Consider the following 19,969-nt stretch of genomic DNA (forward strand, 5'->3'; position numbering starts at 1 on the left):
TTGGGCTTCACATGACAGAATACCCCATCAAAAACAAATAAATCACTTCACACAGAAAACAGGCATGTCAGGGAGAAGGCTAGGCTACAACCTGTCACTCCAACATGCTTAGGTCATATGTCGAGAGGCAATTTTTGTGAGCCTCCCCCCCCCCCACTCAGTCAGATATGGTATATAGCCCAATCACTTCAGTGAAACTAGGCCTCTGGCAGACCCTCAAGCTCCATCCCCCAGTAGTGTCTCTCCCCATGAACAGGAAAAAAGCACAACAGGGTAGACCCAACACACTCCCGTTTTCCATTCAGTGTGTATCTTTTTTATTGTTTCTCAATTGCAGAGATTCATTTGGACCCTCAAAGAAGAAAAGGCAAGTGGTGAACATCAGGCAAGGAAATGGCAAAGGCTCCCTAACCAGGGAGAGAATGAAAGCATTAAAAAAAAAAAACACAACCCCAAAGTTCTCCCACCATGAAAACAGTTAAGAGCCAAAATATTGCTCACATTCACAGTATACATTTAAAGCACTCTTATACTACTTTAACAGTCATGGAGAATCCTGGGAACTATGGTTTGTCAACAGTGCTAGGAATTGTAGGTTTGTTGGGTCGTCACACAGAAACTGTTTGGGGAAAACCTGACTGTTAAAGTGATATAAGAGTGCTTAATAATGTTTTAAAGGTATGGTCTGGAGGTGACCAGCGGTTAACAGCCTATCTCCTCCTGTAAGAGAGCACAGCCTGGGACCCATAGCAGGTTTGTTCACGATGGAGTTCTGCAAAATCAAGGTTGGCCAGAAGTGTAAAACAGCCACTGGAACTGGGAGTGAGAAATGGCTGGAAAAGGGTTCTTTAGTTTCTACCGTAGTTGAAGAAGAATATGGCTGGAATTAAGATTTATCCCAGGCAGAAAGTAGAGAACACCCATCCCTTCACCTAATACAAGAGTTAGTGGAGTGTTTCATCCCTGGCTGGTCAATTGAGTTTCCTTTATGAGCGAGTCCAGAATTTCTTCACAGATACAGAGCGCACGGGGGACATGGAAACAGCCTGCAAAGACAGACATGGGGAGGAATGAAAGGGGGCAGGATAAAAATGCTTTAAATAAATGAAACAAGACAGGGATCCTGTCTCCCAAACACCCTCTTTTACTGCATTTCCCTAATCACAGCTTGGTTTGGGGGCATTAAAGTATTGCAAGTCATGTGTCTTAAACAAGTGAGCTAGCAAGGTTTAGTGGCAGAAGCAACCCAAACAGGAAGTAGATTTGGAACCGTCAGGGGCAGCTCTTGGCTCATTTGAACAGCTGTGGATAAACTTCATAAAAATGAGGGAAATGGTAAAAAGAAGGTTGAAAAGGAAGTCAAGCAGTCATTTGTCTAATCCAGGCTTCCTCAACCTTGGCCCTCCAGATGTTTTGAGACTACAATTCCCAGCATCCCTGACCACTGGTCACTAGCTAGGGATCGTGGGAGTTGTAGGCCAAAAACACCTGGAGGGCCAAGGCTGAGGAAGCCTGGTCTAATCTCTCCAGAATGCCTGCAGGTTACTAAAAAATCACAACAATGGAAGTTTAGCTAGCAAAATGTATATTACGGATCAGAAAAAGTACCACCAAGGCTTAGAGGATTCCAGTGTGGCAAATCTTAAGATGCAAGCCTAACCCTATTGACCTGGGAGTAAGCACCACTGAACTCAATATAAGCTATTTCTGTGTAGACATGGTTAGGACTGCATAATTTGTGCATGAACAACACAAATAGTTTTTGGGGGGAAGCATACTTGCTTTGCTTCAAGAGGTTCCCCCATCTCATTGAGGTGTTTCCATTATTTTGTGGTATGTTATCCATTTCCCTTTGCCTGTCATCTCTTTTCTGTGAAAAACTTCTTGTGGAGAAATCCATACAGGTGTCTTTTGGTGCAACCGAGGTTTGCATTTATTCCAAATTCTTAATATGGCACTTCGAATACAGTGATTTTTAAAATCTACATTAACTTTAACTTTATTATTCCACAGATATCCATGCCATCCAAACCTTAGGTCATGCCCTATTTCTAAAGTCCTCTCCCTTCTCCAGGTCAACCACTCCTTCATCCACATTAGACAACAGGCTGCAAAATACATTTCTCTGACTCCTGCCTTGTCTGGGGGAGAGCATTCCAATCTGCCATAAGGCACCAGTTTTCATATGCATAATCCCTCAGTCTATCCATGAATCCTTTATAAAAAGCTGATTTGTTATCATTTGGAGCATATATACCTAGATCCAAAATCATTTTTCCACAAATGTTAATTTGCACCCCAATAAATCTACCTTGTTCATCCAAAAGAATCAATTTTGGACAAAATTGGGAATGTATATATACAATATAACTCCATTTCTTTTCTTTGTTCCTGCAGAAATACATTCTTCCCCTAATTTCTTTTGAATCAAATATTTTGTGTCTTTTTTCCTAATAAGTGTTTCTTGTGAACATCTTAAATCTAATTTCACTATATTCAAGTGATAAAATACCTTTTCCCTCTTTTGTGAAGCATTTGCCCCATTTATATTCCATGTTAAAATTTTGCAATCCATAGTCAGTCAAGTTAATTTGTCACCTCTATACTTGATGGTTCCATTGCTGCATCTTAAGTCTCCTCTATTTGCATATCTTTAATATCAGATTTAAATCTCACCACAAATTATCTTGCGCTTTGTACTGTATTAAGTCAGAATCCTTCTGCTGCATCCTATCTAAATTGGATTCTTTTCTGTTTAAGTTTATCTTTTAAGCTGTATTCTTTTCTTTTATGTAGTATCTTAGGTGGAATTTCTTTCAGCACAATCAAATTTGTATCGTCTCTAGGTGTTTTTTATCCTAACAAGTTGGACCAGGATATCTCTTGGAAGTTTATTTTTCCGTAGCGTGTTGATTCTATAAATTTTATCCAATTCTGCTTCCATATTTCTAGCCTCCTTTCCCAGAAATTCCACCAGTAGCTCCTTAACTTTATTCCTGATTACTCCAATATATGACTATAGCAACAAGACTGCTCTATGCACAAAGATGAAAAGATAGTCCTACCCACTATAGAAGAATGGCTGATGAACTTACTGGATCTGGCTGAGATGGCAAAGTGAACATGTTTTAATTAGAGAAAAATCATTACATTTGTTAAGGATTGGAAATTTCTTAAGGACTTTTTGCATGAAAGAGAAAATGAACTTGTCAGAATCTGAAGACTGAAAAAATACTGGTATATAGAAGATAGGATGGTTGGATTTTAAGGAATAAATATTACCGGTATATATAGCTTCAGGACAGAGAGGCAGAAGTCCTCTTACTCTTTTCTATAGTTCTGTAGTTTTTCCTTTCTTCCCCTTTTCTCTCCCTTTTTCGTTTTTCAGGTCTCTCCTTTCTGACTTTGTTCTTTTTTAGACTAAGTAGCTGTCTTAGTATATTATAAAATGTACTTTGTAATGGGTATGTGTTTTTGTACTATCTATGAATAAATATCAATAAATAAGTTAATTAAAAAAGAGGCATTCCTTCCTTCCTGTGTGAGGGGTTGAGCCATGGGGCCTGCTATCTTCAGCTTTCATAAATAATCTAGATGTGTTATAAACAAATAGCACTTAAATCAAGAGCACGTTGGTTGCCTATGAAAACAGAGTAATAGTTGTAAAACCTGGAAAAGTTGCAGTCCTAATGGGGATATTGCAATTCTCCCTCAATGTCCTTGACAAGTTTTGCACGCTGATAGTGCTATAGAAGCATTAACACTTCAAACAGGGCAGTAGTAGTTTCCCCTTCAAAGCCCTACGGATGCATAAGGGCAGACTGGTCATAGGGGAAGCATGTCATTTTACTCCAAAAGCAGCAGGTGATCCCAAGAGAGCATTTACTTGAGACAGGTATATGCTGCTGTCTCTTTCTGCCCACACTGCTAATTCTAGGTAGCTGTGAGTGGGTGCTGGTTATCAGTAGCAGAGTGAACACACATTCTAGAGCCACTCTTGTTACACTGCACTCTGCATTCTACCACTGAGCTTCAGTACTGGAAAAAGGCCTTGCAGGTGCGCCTTGCTGATATTCTTGCTCAGATTAAATCTTATTACTGCCCCCCTCCCCAACCATCACAATTAAGCCACCACACAGCCTCTTTACCTTTGAATGGCCCTCCTTTGATTGTGAGAGCCACCTTGCCCTCCTGGCTCAGATAGCCAAACCATTCACCGGCCTGTGGGTCACTGAACTAAGAGAAGAACAAGCAAAGAGGGTGAAACAATATGCGTATCAGATTATAAGACGATCTACAGTGTGAGATGTGAGCTATGGAGGGGTTTTAGGTTCCTGGTGCTACTCCCATAGGTGAGGAAGCTGACGGTCACCCTATTGACCAGTGGAAGCTGCCTTCGGCTGCACCCAAGCAGCACCCAGCTCTGCAAGGTCTCGGGCACCGCTTCTTTCCCAGCCCCCAAAAGCCTTTGACCAGGAAATGCACTTTCTTCAAGCCTCATCTCACCATCTCTCTTCTAACTTAATGGCACCCCCTGCCCTCCATGGCCAGCCTTCAAGCTTACCTTGGCAAAGGCATATTTAGCCACTTGGACAAAGCGTTCCAGGAGCTCTTGGTCTCGAGTCTCAGCAAAGCCCATCAGAAATGCAATCATGGCTTCTGTGTGTGGCCACCAAAGCTTCATTTCCCACTCTAACTGAAGAAGAGAGAGGGGGGAAGTTGGGGAGTGGGTGGAAACAACACAAGAGATCCCAGGAGGAGGGCAGTTCTCAAATACATGGTGAATGTAGGCTTTAGGGTCCAAGCTTCTGTACCTGCGTTGGGCAGAGGCCATCCACATCCTGGAAGGCAAAGAGTCCACCGTGTTCAGGGTCCCAGCCCAGACGGAATGGCTCCTTCATGAACTTCTCCACAGCCTGGGCCACGAGGTCCGAGTCCTGCTGGCGCTGCGCGTAGCGGAGCAGGAACCAGCCTGCTTCAATCGCATGGCCTTAGAAACAAAAAATGGAGAAGAAACACCCCAGTGCTGGCTCAGAGTTCTGGGGCAGGCAACCTACTGCCTTCAGCCTAATTCCATGCGGGGGGGGGGCGGGGGGAGGGAAGGAGGGAAGGTGATCCATCCACTCAGCACTGGCACGCAGCTCCCGGCAGAGAATGCTGAGGAAATGCAGCCCTTGACAGGAAAAAATGGCTCCCACCCCATCCCAAGGCAGATTGATTATTTTATTTCTATATCAATATATTAAAAATATCTCTAATAAGTGTACAGAAAATTGACATAACAACAGACAACTTACACAAAATATTACAAAAACACACATACAGAAATGTTACAGTAATACAAAGTTACTAATATATAAAAATCAGTATCAATTCATTTTCCTTTTGATACACCCTTCCTCTCCGTCTCCAGTAGACCTGGGTGATGCATCAATACATCGCCCAGGACTGGTATGAGGGGCAGATAGCAATGGCAGCTTCACTCAGTGGCATATTGCAAGTGAAACCACCAGTGCTCCTGAGTTCCTTAGCCACCAGGAGGAGAACAGGGAGGGATGGTTGTTGTTGATTTTTTATTATGAAAAAGTACTAATAATTTTAAACACACATACACATAAATAAGGAGAGCTAGGGAACCTGCGGTCAGGCCTATGCAGGTTGTGGGGCAGCTGGGTCCACTTGCCTTGGGCCTTGGAGGGCTGGGCTGGCAGCTTCACTCAGTGGTATATTACAGGTGAAACAGCCTCCTCCTCAGTTCCTTAGCCACCAGTGCCCAGCGCGCCAAGGGAGAAACAAGCTGCAGCCGGGCACTGGAGGCAGAGGGACTCAGGGGCAGCGGCAGTTTCACCAGCGATATCCTGCTGAGTGAAGCTGCCATCCCACTTTGCCCTCAAACCGGCGCAGAGGGGCCAATACAGCTTGTTCCTCCCTTCACTTCTTTAAACTGCTTGGTTGAGAAGCATACATCTGCCATTGCTCAGCCAGGCAGTTTTATGGAGCCCCCTACACGCCACTGGCTTGCACCAGCTGGTGGCAGGATGGGGACTCTGTGAAACTGTTCCCACTTCCCAGCTGAGCAGCCTGTCTCTCTCTTGCATAAATTGGGGATGGGAAAAGAAGACTGTCACAAGGGGCAGGGGGGCTGTGGAGGCAGGGATGCTAGTAAGGATATGTGCCAGGGTCTAGGTGCCAATCTTTGCAGTATGAGAGGGTAGCTATCTAGGCTGCACCACTTCAGGCTGCAGAGAACGGTGTAGTACTTTTGAAGGCTCCATGTAAAGACTCCCTGCACGTAGCAAGTGAGCACGGCTAACAGTAGCCCTGATGTGCCAACCCCCACCAACCTGGCAACCTCCAAATACTTTGGAATATCCAACACCCCCCCCCCAGCCCCAGCCAGCACAACCATACTGGTTGGGGCTGATGGAAATTGTAGTCCAAAACATTCTGGTGCAGAGGCGCCAGCTTCTCCAGAGGATTGAAGGGACCTGATGCAACTTTGTGCAACATTGCAAGAAACCAGGGGGCAGAGCAAAACATCCTCTGAAAATTGAGGGGGCTGACATTGGGGGGATGTCAAAATCGCCTCGGCCCCTATGTCTTATGGTGGGGGCAGGACATACCAGGCTGGCAAAATCTGAACTAGTTGGGCATAGCCAGGATTTTTGTTTGGGGGGGGGCAGAACCTCAGTTAGCTATGTATTTTTATTGATTTTTATTGATTTTGGGGGCAGCTGCCCCTCCCTGTCCCCTCTTGGCTAAGCCCATGACTAGTTACATTAAAAATATGGTCCCTGCAATCTACAGTGGTGCAGTGCAGAGTTCCACCACCTGATCCTGTGCGATACAGGGCTGGAGAATGTGTGGACCTTGAGGTGCTGCTGGGAGTACAGTTCCCATCGTTCCTGACTGTTGGCCCTGCTGGCTGGGGCTGATGGGAGTTGATATCCAACATCTGGAGAGCTACAAATCTCCCAGCAATGGAGTGCAATGCATACACCAGCCCAACTCTTCATTCAGGACCCTAAACCTGTGGGTCTGACAGAGATATTTTCAAACTTTGCTCTACTGCTAAACAGGCTAGAAATTTGTTTGCTAAAAATCTAGATTCCTGGGGTTCTGGCTAACATGAAATTCCTCAGCAAAATATACACTGCTGCACTTGACTCCCAAAGCATCCTGGCTCTTGGTCTCTTCTTACCAGGATTCTGTTGTCTTCCCAAACACCCTGGCAACTCCTCGCCCTCTTCAGAAACGTTCTCCAACACAGCAGCACCATCCCTCTGTAGCGAAATAAGAATTCTATTCTAAAACATATCAAACGAAAAGCAAAACTAAGGGTCAGGGGGCCCCGGCCATTCCCACCCCTTTACCTGCACGTGCATGAGGATTCGCTGAGCAGACCAGCCTCCCAGCTCACTGAACCGGCTGGCAGCCTCTGCATCTCCTTCTGACAGCTGATCCACCAGGTTGAGGAGCATCATGGGAACAGCCATGGAGTCATGTGGGACTGCCCCCGCCAGCAGTGGGCGTCCCAGCTCAGAGGGATCCTCCCTCACCCAGCGCACTATGGCCTCCATCATTGCCAGGGCTTCCCTCTGCCAACAGGAACATTGTTACAACCTACGAAAATACCCATTAGCCAAGTGGAAACCTAAGGCTAGGGCTGGTCTCACTCCCACAACATCCATGCCTGGAGTCAGGTTTCCCTCTTCTCCAAGGGACTCAGCAGGCCTTGGCCAAACTCATTTGCTCACTGCTCAGGCTTCATCAGGGCTGGTCGGCAGGGAGGGTGAGAGAGAGCAAGTGAAGAAGCCAGAGAGATGCCGATATGCGTTATAGGAGAGTTCCACTACCCAAGAGAAAAGGGTGAGAAAGAGCTGCCGCTCTCATGCGTTGCTTGAAGGCATCTGGTTGGCTAGTGTGGGAAAGAGGATATGGACAAAGTAGGCCTTTGGTCTGATCCAGAAGGGCTCCTCTTCCGTTCTTAAGCGCTCTTCTACGGAGGCAGAGCAGAGCCATCATGGTTAGTGGGCATTGATAGCCCTTGCCTCCTCCAAGAATTTGTCTAATCCTCTTTTAAAGCCATCTAAGTTGGTGGCCATCACTGCCTCCTGGGGGAGCAGAGGTTCACAGCGGGCCCCACAGCACCTCCCATGGACCAGTACTTTGGACAAGGGTTAACCCTACACAAGAGCAGACTCAACCAGCTGACCAGCCTCTTCCCCTATGTAGATGATGGCTATTCTTCTTCTAGTTCTATCAACGGAACTCCAGTATCCATAGAGACAGGAAGACGTCCCTCAACCGCAGCACCATGAGGTAAAATGAGCTGGTCTCTCCACTCTGGGCCCAACCCCACAGTTGCAGTTTTATCAGCCATGTGCTAGGAGCTGTACCATAGCTTTGGGGAAAGGGTATTTTTGCTGAGGTAATAATCAGAGGGAGGATAAGCAGGTTTAGATGCCCACTGTTCATATAAGGAGGCAGGCAGGCAATCAGGACATCTGTATCCAGCTCTCCTGACCTCACCTGGTAACGCGGTTCCTCAGTTGCTCGTCCAAGTTCATCCAGCCCAAGGACATAGAAGCACTCACTGAAAATGGTGCGCTGGATTTTCACAGGGCGCCCATCACGAGTCAGGACAAAGGCACACTTCTGCGAAGGTGGGGCCACTCGCGCATGCTCTAACAGGAACTCCCCACCTCAGAGAAAGAAATAGATTTGGAGGAAGGCAGCTCTGCCCCTCTCTGCTACTGGCAACCAAATACCCAGAGCACTTGGGCCAAGACCCCCCACCTACTTTTTACACTTTCTCCAACTGATCACAAGCAGGGATTGAGCTATGAATTGGGAAACCCCAGTACAAATTGCCCCTCTCCCACAGACACAGTAGGTGGCCTTAGGCAAAATCTCTCTGCCTCAGGCTCACTCTCGGGGGGCGGGGGGCAGAATGGCTTACCATACAAGGAGTACTCAGTTAACAGGAAAGGCTAACTGATTAGATTATGATGATGATTAATTGTGGGGGGACAACCCCTATAATCCCACCACCATTCCAAAGCATCAGAACTTCCAAGAGTCTCTCAGCCCTCATCTCAACTCCCTGTCCCAGCCCAGACACCACAGACCTCTGTCTGCCCACCCCATATTATCCTTTCTTTGCCTTCATTCCCAAATCCCATCCCTTCTGTACACAAGGTGGAAGAAGTTACCTGCTCGGGCTGCTTGCAGGAGTTCAGGGCGCCGGAATCTTGGTACTTTTCGATACAGCCGACTGTACATCCACACCTGTTTGGGAAGGGATGGAGAGGTAACCTGGGCCCTCTAGTCTCATGGCAGACATCTGCCTTGGCTCAGCCAGGGATGAGGACACTTGCTCACTCCAGCACTCATCAGCCCCAGCCAGCAAGGTCAGTGGTCAGGGATGATGGGAATTGGACTCCATCCGTTCCTGGAGGGCCACACCTTTCCTTTCCTTGGCTTAAGCCCCGGCACTGATGCCTGCCATTCAGGGTATGAGCTGTGAGCGTGGCTCTCCACAGTGATGCGCAGGCCTGGCCTATTCTTAACCTCTAAGGAGACAGGTGCTGGACCTCAGACTTGCTTGGAAATTCCTCGTGCAAAAACTTTCCCAATATGGGGGTGTTGAGGCATTCTGCACATGCTCAGAGAGACTTGTGCCATTTATTTATTAAGTTTGCTTTACCTGTTCATTCCAAGCTTTAAGGCTAGCACTGAAACCAGATTCTGAGGCCAATTCCAGGCAGGCCAGGTTCCAATTCAGCCTTGGCTGGTTCCAGAGAGGCTGGGCCTCTCCAGCCTCCTTTCCCAGCCCAGCCCCAACCACACAAAGGGGATCCCAACCGAAAATCTAAAAGGTTTTCCAAAATCCACGGCCCCTGAGGACCCCTACCTGCCGGCCTTGCAGCCAAACATATTTCAAGTCATCATAAACTTTCCCATCCTGGCCCAGACATGTAAAGAACCCCCTAGAGAGAAAGAAGAGGCAGGGGTGAGAACCAGGAGGGGGGGGGGCAATTTCCTAGAGGAAAGGATGAGAACAGGCCAGGCAGAGAACTACTGAGTAAAGAGGAACTTGTCGTGGGGCGTGGCTGAGTGGGGCTCCCCATAGCCCCTCAGCCAGCACAGCAAATGGCCAGGGGGGGTGGGAGCTGGAGCCCAAGGAGTTTTGGAGTTTCTCCCAGCCCTGGCCTGGGAGAAGTAAGACAGGAAGCTGCCTCTGGCAGCGTCAGGAGTTAGAGCTAAAGCAGGCGCATAAAACGTGGAATGCCTTTAAGAGGGCAGGCAGATCTGCTTCACAGAGCACCATCTGCCAGGACATTCTTCTCTGCAAGCCCCACGGAAATGGAAGGAGAGTATATCTGGGGACAGCAGCATCTTGCCCACAGCTCACATTTGTTTCCATGAAGCTTGCAGAGGAGAATTTCCCAGTGGAATGTCATCCATGCTGGTTCCTTTCCAGTCAGGCATGACGTCACGTGTGAGTCAGGTGGGCACAGCCTCCCGAAAATAGTGGGCTAAATGAAAAGGGTTGCCAAGCCAGAGGTCCCTCCCCCCCCCCCCCCGGCATTTGTCTGCCTCAGGCCATGTGAGGGGAGGGAAGAGGAAGTATCTCCTCCCATCTCAGTGGGATGTTCCACCCCCCCCCCTTTCTGGGAAGGGCTCCCCTGTTTCACATACCCTCTTCCCCCTCCCCATTTGGGTCGATTTCCTTAATGGCCTATATAGCATCACTATAAACATAACCTCCCCCCATGTCGTGAGAGGGAGTCAGTGTGGTAGGTGCAGGACTGGACTGCGGGAGAGGCGTGTTCAAATGCCCCCTCAGCCACAACCCTCCCTGGCTGGCCCTGGGGCGACGGGGGGGGGCGGGCCTAGATGAATAGACAGGCAGCGATCCATCACCCGTATTCTTCGTCGTGCGAATGCTGAAGCCAGAAATCCACCACGGCGTCCAGCTCTCGGGAGATGCGTCCATGCCAGCTCAAGAGCGACGCCAAATCCATCCTCGCTGCTTTCTCCAGCGGCGATCCCTGTAGGGGCGCGAAGGTGCTTCTGGATCAGCAGAGTCAGCCCGACCCAGGATCCGACCCCGAGAGGGGAGGGGAGAGTCCCGAGGCGCGCTGCCAATGTCCGCGGGAAAATAGCATAAAAACGCGTTCAACGCCCACCCCCCAAAACTTAAAAATTTACAGAAGTAGGGAACTGCTGGTCATATGATTTGCCCAAGTCACCTGACACTAGCCCCTCCCTTTCTCCCACGTGGGGGGGCGAAGACCCTGATTTGTTCCTTTTCCTCTGTTTCCATTTGTTAACCCTACAACTGCCGTGATCCGGCCCAGAGATCGGCAGCAGGAATCCCAGAACAGTGATCGTGACAACAAAAGGGCAGCAATGAGGCACTAAGCATTTAAACGCTCCCAGTAAGCCTTCCTAACTCGGGTGGCAGGGACGACCCCAAACGCGGCTGCGTGATGTCACCGCTACTGGGATGCCCCGCTCGTACGTCAGGGGAGGAATCCCCCTTGGCGGCAAAAACCCAGCAGCTGCCGCCCCGTCCCAGGCGAGCTCTGGCGGGAGAGATGGCGGTGCGTGCGCTTTCCCTCTAGGACCACATGGTTCGTTTCAAATGTATACCATAGCAAGGTGCCAAGGCATCCGAATAATCTTGCTGCCAATCTGGGGGAGGCGGGGAGGGACCACCTGCTCTCTCCTACTTACGTCAGAGCCGCGTTTCACACCTGGGGGGGCGTGTCTTTAGCAACTGGGTGAAAGCAGGAATTTAGTTGTTATTTTATTTAACAGCATTTATATAACACTTGATTGCAGTCAAACCTCTAAGCAGTTTTAAAAACATTAAAAGTATTAATAAAAACAAAGAAGGATAAGCAGGTGATTAAAATTAACAGCAACAAAATATCAAAACATGTAACTTCTACATGTCTAGATAGGCTTTCCCAAAGCAAAAATGTTTTTAGCAGGTACTGAAAAAAGTACAGTAAAGGCGGCTGCCTGTTATCAATAGGCAACAGGCAGGGAGTTCCAAAGTGTGGTTGCTGCCGCACTAAAATACTAATTTTTCTGTCAACTGTGGAATGAGTATTATGTAGCACCTGCCACAGTGCCAGTTCTATAAATCAAAGTGATCTACTGGACATGTGTCAGGTAAGGCAATTATGCAACTAAAAAGAATGCAGATTGAGCTTTTCTCAGCCACACAGCAGGACAAACTGCTGCGCCCCCCCCCTTATGCAACTTTTAAAGATGTAAGAGACTTGTCTTCACTTGAGGAGGCTGGGTAAAAAGAGAACTGGGTTCCTGCCAGGGGCACCATCTGTGGGGGCTGAAGCCCCCCCCCCCAGTTTTCAGAGGGGCCAGACTCCCTCAATATTCTGTGGCCTGCGAAGGCCCTCACCCAGCCTGTCTGTAGCTGCACTGGGCCTTGTGGCCTCCTCCCGTCGTGTGACATCACATGTGTATGTTGTGCACATGTCATGTGCTTGCTCTGCCCCCCACCAAGTTGGGTGGAACCGGTGTCTGTGGCTCCAGCTTCTTTTAACAGTGGTGCAGAAAAGGGAAATGCAGCAGATGTAGCTTACACAACAAGCTACTCTGGCTGAAATTACCTGCACAGCAGTTAAAGGTGAAGGAATAGCCGTCCTCCTCTTCTTTCTGTTCACCCTACTTCCTTTACATTTGGACATCCAAGGAAAGGCAGGTGGTCTACCAAGAGATCCCCTCCCTCCCTATCTATATTCCAATGCAGGCTTGTGCATGTGCTGTGGTGCAAGGGAGGTCACTCACTATCCTCTGCCCCGTTCACTGGATGTGCACATGTGGCAAAATAGATCCATGCGCATTTGTCACACATGATGGTGCACACGAGACACACTTGTGTGCCTTAAACAGCACCAAATAACCATCACACACTAACTGATATGGTGCAAAATTATCTGGGAATTTCATGTGTGTAGGACACAATGAAAATAGTTTGCAAATTCTGTGAGGCAGGGCCTGCCTGGTTCCTGCGTTTTCCCATATGTAATGCTTTATAAAGCTCCATGGCCTTTCTACACTTAACCTTAATTATATAACAATGCACATATTGTTCTTCTAAGATTCAACCTTTCCCCACATTCCAGATGTACAGAAGCACATTTAGCTGCCTAGTAGTGAGGAGCATACATAGCATTGGCAGAAGGTTGTAGGGTGGGGTGGGGGTGGTACAACCTCGGATTGTTCCAGAACTGAGCCAAGCTAGGTTTCCAGGGTCAGTCCTTCTCAAGGCATTCCTCACACATCAAAAACTGGTATTAATACGGCATTCCAGACTGTGTTACAGTGTATGTCTGAATTCACATGCATGTCCAGCACTCACATGTATTCATACACACACACACAGAGATTTGGAATCTTTTGCTAGAGTTATAATGTATACCCATTTACGAATATGTGTTTGCCTCTATCCCTGCTTAAATAAAACACCTGACACCTAATATATAACTTTGTCCTGAGCTGGCGATCCTAAAGACCTCTTAAATGCCAGATGGGCAAGACAGTAATTTTTAGAGGCAAACAAATAGCTGTAGATTAAGAGTCTTGAGACACACGTTAACAAAGAAAGCTTGGTTTATTATATGAAATGAAAATGACAGAATATACAAATGCAGTTTCAGAATCAGACAGGAAGGGAAAGGGCTGCCCAACAAGAGAGTTAGCAGCACTCGCCAAAGGCTTAAGAAGACTTAGTTTGTGCCAGCACCAGAGGCTGATTGTGGCACTTGCGGAATGATTTGTTAAAACACGTATGTGCTTGTATCTGAGCATGTACAGGGTGCCTTTTATTTCTCCCACCACTTGGATGAGCACAGCTGGGGGGGGGGCTTGGGCTTCCTTTCCCCCCCTCCTGTGCAGCTGCCGCCTGCTCACTTAGCCTTCCCTTCTGGACCCAGGCCAGGCTGCCACTCCCTCGGATTGCTCAGAGGGAGTAGGTGAAGGGGTGGCAAAGAGGGGCAGCAAAGCAGGGGGTTGCAGTGGGGTGGGAGGGCCCTGCAGGGAGGGCTGTGGGCCTCAGCAGATGCCCCACGATGCGGACCCTGGATGCCCGTCCCCCCCCCCCCCGTTCCAAGACTAGGTTAAGGGTCACGGGCAACGTTTCCTGGAAGCGCGCAGCACCAATCTCCGCAGAACTGTTGTGAGGATAATAGCACCTGTGAACAGGTGTGTGGATCTGATCTGATTTCTATGATTTATCTCTGTAGATCTTAATAAGCATTAAGATTGACTTAACTATGACATGAGATTCTCCATCACGATCCTTGCTTCGCCTTGGCACAAGCCGGATCCCACCGGCCTCACCTGAAAGCGTGTCCGGAAGGCGCAGCCCCTCGCTCGCCCTTCCGCCTCCCTGGCGCCGAGAAGCCCGGCACGAAGGCGCGCCGGCCAGGAGGGCGAGAGCCAGCAGCTGCCAGGAGCTCCTCTCCGGAGGGAGTTTGAGGGAGGCTGTGCCGCGCCGAGGTGGCCGCGGACTGAGCAGGGGACCCCACAAAGGTCGCGGGAATCCACGCCTGGCCGCGGGGGGGGGGGGGTCTCGACGGAGGCTCCCGTTCCCGAGCTGCTCACCCGCCCGTCTCTCCGCAGGTTCTGGCGCAGACGCCCCATGTTCAGACGTTCCCACCTCAAGATCCTGCTGATCGGCAATTCCGGGTAAGCACAAGGGGCGCCTGGATGGGGAAGGCCGGGCCGCCTCCTCGCCCCCCGGCCGGTCTCCGACGGCTAAGCGGGTGTCGGGGCTCCCGGCTGGCGGGAGGCTTCCCGGGATCCTGCCCCGTTTGGCAGCCAAGGGGTTAAGGCGCAGGTGGGAGGGGCGGAGGGGGGGCCCGCGCAGAGGCCGGGGCAGGTGCAGCCCGGTCAACGCGCGCGAGGCTCTGCTGCTGCCTCCACCACCATCCTCGCGGTCTTCTCTGCAGCCCAGGCTGGGAAGCGTCCGGCCCCCACGGCCTGGAGCGAGGCGCCCACTTGGAGAAGTCTGCTTGATTCGCTCCCCGAGCGCCTTAGTCTCTGCTTCACACGGGCAGCGAGATCCCGTCCCACCTCCTTCAAAGTCCTTAAAGTACCTGCAGCAAGTGGGACCACGTTGCAGCTGCCCGGGCTCCGTGTGTACCACAGGCAGCTGAGAACAGGACAATTTTGTGGGGTGCAGCTGAATTAGACCAGCTGTTTGTTCCCAGAATTAAAGCAGATGGAAGAGGCAACACCAAATAACTAGAGGCCAAGTCAAGTGACTATTATCCTATGGACACAGTGGTATTACCATTGCCTGAACCCAGAGAGCATCGATGCAATAAAAAGGTGCTTTTTAAGAAAAGAAAAACCTGCAGCCTGTATGTTTTATGCACAACTGTGATTTGTTCTCTTCACATTATTTTGCCATTTTAAATATGTTGCATAATTTAGACTGCAGGAGTACAACCCTCTTGAACTCAGTGAGATTTACCTCTGAGTAGACAGGTGCAGGGTCAGGCTGCAAGTCTGCATTTGCTAGTCATGGGGAGCTAAATGGAACATGAGAACTTACTGCATTTTTATTCAGCTTCCCCTCTAGTCGAGCGTGCTTGGAAAATTACAATAACTTCACAAGTGTTAACAAAAACACCTGTACATCAAAATACTCAGAAAAATGTGCTTGCTTAACCTTCCCCCATCTGAAGAACCTGGTAGCAGCTGTTGTTGCAACTAATTTATTAAGTAACCACAGCTTTATGGCAGTGTAGTAATAATCCTTACTGTATAATTATAATTAACACTCACCTTCAACTTTTTATAACCATTATTTAAACATAGTGTAGTTTTATGTATTGAGTAAAATAATTTGGTTATTTCCATTATCTGTATCTAAACTCAAAAGGGGCCTTAGTATGTGTTTAAGATATTATGAATGCATACAACTGTCCAATACAATGAGGATTTAAGATTTCTCATTTACCTTTTATGCCAAAAGCATAAAAGCCTCACACAGCCCGTTTCCTACAGTAGCCAACTAGATATTCCTCGGAAGGCGACAAGCAAATCATCAGACCTTCCCGTCCTGCTGCTGTGCCCCAGTGACTGCTACTCAAAAGGCCTTCGCCATCTTACTGTGGGATTCCCCACTGCTGCCACCAAAAAGGCTTTATCACAAGGCTGTGTGCATGTGTGCAAGAGGCAGTTCAGGAGCAGAGAACCAGCTCCACCTCTGCAGCTCTGTGCTGGTTGATGAGGCGGCGGCGGGGGGGGGGGGAGGTTACTGACTAGACCTCCAAATTTAAAATGTCAACCCTTCTCCGTTCCCGCAGGGCGGGCAAATCTGCCCTGATGAACCAGTATGTTAACAACCGCTTCAGCAGTCGCTACAGAGCCACCATTGGAGCAGATTTCCTCAGCAAGGAAGTAAATATTGATGGACGCAAACTGACCGTGCAGGTAGGCTCAGCAGAGGCTCACTGTCGGCAAAGATCGCCCCCTAAGCTCATCCCATGTTACCCATTAAAAAAACCCTGTGCTCCAGCCTAGGGCAATTTTAGCAACATACTCCATTTCCAGCTCCCATAATCCCTAAGCCATTGGCCGTGCTGGCTGAGACTGGAGGGAGCCTTAACACCACCTGGAGGCCACAAGTTCCCCACGCCAGGTCTAAAATTATCCTATATGTGCCTTATGTAGCCAGAATGGCACCCTTCATGCACAAGATGGAGGGAGCAGTAGCAGGGATCCAATTTCCGTACAAGCACCTATTTCAGGAAAATATTTAAAGGTTTGTGTGTAAAGAAGAGAATCTAAAATGGGCAAGTGAATTGACGGTTGTGCTCAGTGACAATTGTGGTGGCAAATAAAATACAGGAAAATGGAAGAGAATGTTCTAGAAAAGGGGTCCTCTGGCCCTCTCAATATGAGCACCCCAAATCTATGTTTTGCTACAAGTGCCTTGTTTTAGCTTTATTGTGGCAGCCTTAAGAGAGTCAATAAGATACAGGCATTTGTGGACTAAAGCCTATCACCATGAGACAGGCCCCGGGTGGAGTGCCACCAGCATATTACAATGTGGACTCTCGCTATTTGCTAAAAATCAGTTCTTAGTTAAAGCAAACACCCTTTCCCTTCTAGAATTAATGTTAATGACAATGCTGAATTCTTATTTCCATTTCTTGTTCCCCAATTTGTACAGAAGCAATATGCACAACTAAAAAACTGAAATTTCAGTATTGCTGCAGTCCCAAATATGCAGTGGCCCAGCTCTCGTGAACTAACACAATTCTCCCTTGGGCTGCAAGACCAACAAAACGCACCTACACTTGGCCCTTCCTGTAAGGAGCTTACCATATGGCTACCAAAGTGATCTTCGATCTATGCAAAAACTTACAAAGCTAGACCAGGTTAGCCTCAAGCTGAACAGAATTTACACCACATGTGGTCAGATCATTCTTTGGGATCATGTTATCAATTGTTCCATGCAAATTTTTATCAATTAATAGACAATGATGATGGCCAGTGCCATACCAACAGGGCAAAATTAAACACCATCCATTCAAAAAAGCAAAAATAATAATAATAATAAAAAAATCAAGAGCATGGCAGAAAAGGCACCTTTACAGCAAACACTCCTGATCGAAGTGCATGTACCAAGATAGGCCCCACCCCACCCCAAAGATTCTTTACAATGCTAGCAGCCAATTTGGCTTGAGGAAAGGCTTCTAAACCATATAGCAAACTGGTTGTGTCCGTGTACAGTACTGCACCACGCACACCCAAGTTCTGTGACAAAGCTGAATTCAGCAGCTTGTGGTAAGCATATTCCTGTGGTTTCTCATTTTGCACAATTGTCAGTTTCCACTAATCATAGGAAGCAACATTCAACATGACAGGGCTGCAGTCCCCATCTAATTCAGTACTTTTTCTGGCTGCTGGTTTAATCCAAGATTGCCAACTCTTATGGCAAAACAGTACATAACAGCACTCGTTTTCTGGGTGCCAGTCACAATGGACAGCTGGCACCTGAAATGTAGAAGTATGGATCATTCTTCTGCACTCCCAGCAACGTAGCTGGGGAGATGGGGTTCAAGAAAGCTGCTCCCCTTCAGCTCTCCATCTCTTTATAGCCATTTGGTATTATATACATTCTGATGTGTAGATTAGTTCGCTGTTGGCAGAATTGTGGCAGCCACTCAACCCTGGTCAAACATGGTGGAAGAATCCAGAACATCAATTGAATAAATAAACAGGAGACTCTAGTCCACACCATTATTTGGCATGGTATCCCCTGATGCCCCCAGACAACAAAACCTATGCTTGCTAACTTTGTGAGAACCAAGATTAATGGAGGTAAGTCACCAAGGACCCAGGGATGTCTTGAAATCAAGGTCTCAGCTTCTATCCCTTCTTGCACCTAGATTTGGGACACAGCTGGTACAGAAAGGTTCCAAGCACTGGGGACTGCCCTCTACCGGGGGTCAGACTGCTGCCTTCTCGTCTTCGATGTCACATCCGTCAGCTCTTTCCAAGCCCTGGAGAAGTGGCACAAGCAGCTCCTGTTGCAGATTGAGCCAGAGGAAGAGCCCACTTTCCCCACTGCTGTCATTGGGAACAAGATGGACCTGGAGAACCGTGAGGTGGGGCAGAGGTGGATTTAGGGGAGTGCCACTGGTTCACCCACACTGGCTGCCAAGCTAAGGGGGCCCTGCAACAATAGCAAACAGTGGAAGGCGAGAGGCGCCACCCCCCCCCCCAAAATTTGGCATTGCACAATTTACTGCTGAAATTTTAAAGCCCAAAGTCTGCCACTAGGTAGGGCTACATATGAAGCCAGGTGCAGGGCACACGTCCACATCCTGTATGGCTCTCAGACATATTGGGTTGGAGTAGTTAGGGGTCAGAACTCTTTAGGGGTTCTGTTAGGGGGCTGTAAGAACTCTTTGCAATGACTCAAGGAGATGGGGAGTGGACAGAAAGTTCAGGGAACATTGTATCCTAATGACCAGCTTCACCAGAGGACTTTGGCATAATTGTCGAGCAGAGGTGTAGAATTTGGTATCTGGGAAAAAATTATATTATCTTAAAGATTTGTCTCATTATGTACACTAAAAAGACGACAAACTTTTTGATTAAGAGCTGCAGATGGAATTGGGAAGAGAGCAGAGTATGCCCAAGCCCTGTTTTTGTCCAGGTGTCTTCTGAGGAAGCAGAAATGTGGAGCAAGCTTCATGAAGCCAAATACTTTGAAACCAGCGCCAAGGAAGCCACCAACGTGCAGGAGGTGTTTGAGTGGGCCATACGGGCCGTACTAAAGAATGTAAGAAATCTCATTTTCAGCCCTGCCCTTATAAGGCCCCGGACAGACCACATACCTTTGAGATGGCTTTTATCCCTAAAAACAGAAACACCTCTCCCAGCTTTCAACTTTCTTATAAGACAAAGTCCTTCCCAACAGCCTGCATCTCATGCCCTCTGCCCATCTGCATCAACCACTTGCCCCCTCACCACTTTTCTCTTTGTTTCACCTCAGCGGAGGGTACCTGAAGAGCCACAACCGGACTCAGTTCACCTGGAGACCAGGCCACCAGAAGGGGCAGCCAGAGAGAAGTGTAGCTGCTGATCTGACCAAATACAGATGGGAAGATTCCTTCTGTCTAAGGGGGTGGCCTCTTCATGCTCTGCAATCCCGAAGGGTGAAAGTGCAACCCCACAGAACAGCCCCAAGGACATTTGGCAAGGCTGCAGCACACAGCTTCTGGAGCTGGATCCCAAGGTAGACCTTTGTTCTCTGGATGACACAGCCTAGCGCTTGGGAGAGCTGGATCATTTCCCAGGCTACTCTTCCCAAGTACATGGAAATAAAGCTGAATGCCAATATTGTGCTTTTCAATGGTGAAAACACTTATGTCCCAGCCCTCCCACGAGGGTAAGAGGGCTC

At 48.3% G+C, this 19,969-nt stretch overlaps 2 protein-coding genes and 1 long non-coding RNA gene across 9 annotated transcripts; 1 reads left to right on the forward strand and 2 right to left on the reverse strand.

Annotated features, from left to right (window-relative positions):
- Nucleotides 1-293: 293 nt before the first annotated feature.
- On the reverse strand, nucleotides 294-11,261 carry RENBP (renin binding protein). Its single transcript, XM_083719441.1, has 10 exons — nucleotides 10,930-11,261; nucleotides 9,917-9,992; nucleotides 9,216-9,291; nucleotides 8,533-8,705; nucleotides 7,374-7,598; nucleotides 7,202-7,283; nucleotides 4,815-4,990; nucleotides 4,565-4,696; nucleotides 4,149-4,236; nucleotides 294-1,046 (listed from the first exon to the last, which is right to left on the reverse strand). Exons 1-10 carry the CDS (start codon nucleotides 11,028-11,030, stop codon nucleotides 958-960), a joined length of 1,218 nt encoding a protein of 405 aa, XP_083575567.1. The 5' UTR covers nucleotides 11,031-11,261; the 3' UTR covers nucleotides 294-957.
- Nucleotides 8,255-19,906, forward strand: LOC310835124 (ras-related protein Rab-7a-like). 7 transcript variants are annotated; one of them, XM_083719890.1, is made up of 6 exons: nucleotides 8,255-8,322; nucleotides 14,665-14,730; nucleotides 16,359-16,485; nucleotides 18,450-18,668; nucleotides 19,166-19,348; nucleotides 19,562-19,906. In XM_083719890.1, exons 1-6 carry the CDS (start codon nucleotides 8,318-8,320, stop codon nucleotides 19,649-19,651), a joined length of 690 nt encoding a protein of 229 aa, XP_083576016.1. In that variant the 5' UTR covers nucleotides 8,255-8,317; the 3' UTR covers nucleotides 19,652-19,906. The 7 variants fall into 7 exon arrangements, with proteins under 7 accessions (XP_083576016.1, XP_083576020.1, XP_083576019.1 ...); XM_083719894.1 differs by having other exon boundaries at nucleotides 8,257-8,322; nucleotides 19,223-19,348; XM_083719893.1 differs by having other exon boundaries at nucleotides 8,316-8,431.
- LOC310835351 lies at nucleotides 13,636-14,673 on the reverse strand. Its single transcript, XR_014559587.1, has 2 exons — nucleotides 14,352-14,673; nucleotides 13,636-14,308 (listed from the first exon to the last, which is right to left on the reverse strand). It is a non-coding gene; the product is annotated as an uncharacterized lncRNA (long non-coding RNA).
- Nucleotides 19,907-19,969: the final 63 nt, after the last annotated feature.

The sequence above is a fragment of the Podarcis gaigeae genome (genome assembly GCF_964106915.1).
Source record: "Podarcis gaigeae genome assembly, chromosome: 17".
In the NCBI taxonomy this organism is placed as follows: Eukaryota; Metazoa; Chordata; class Lepidosauria; order Squamata; family Lacertidae; genus Podarcis; species Podarcis gaigeae.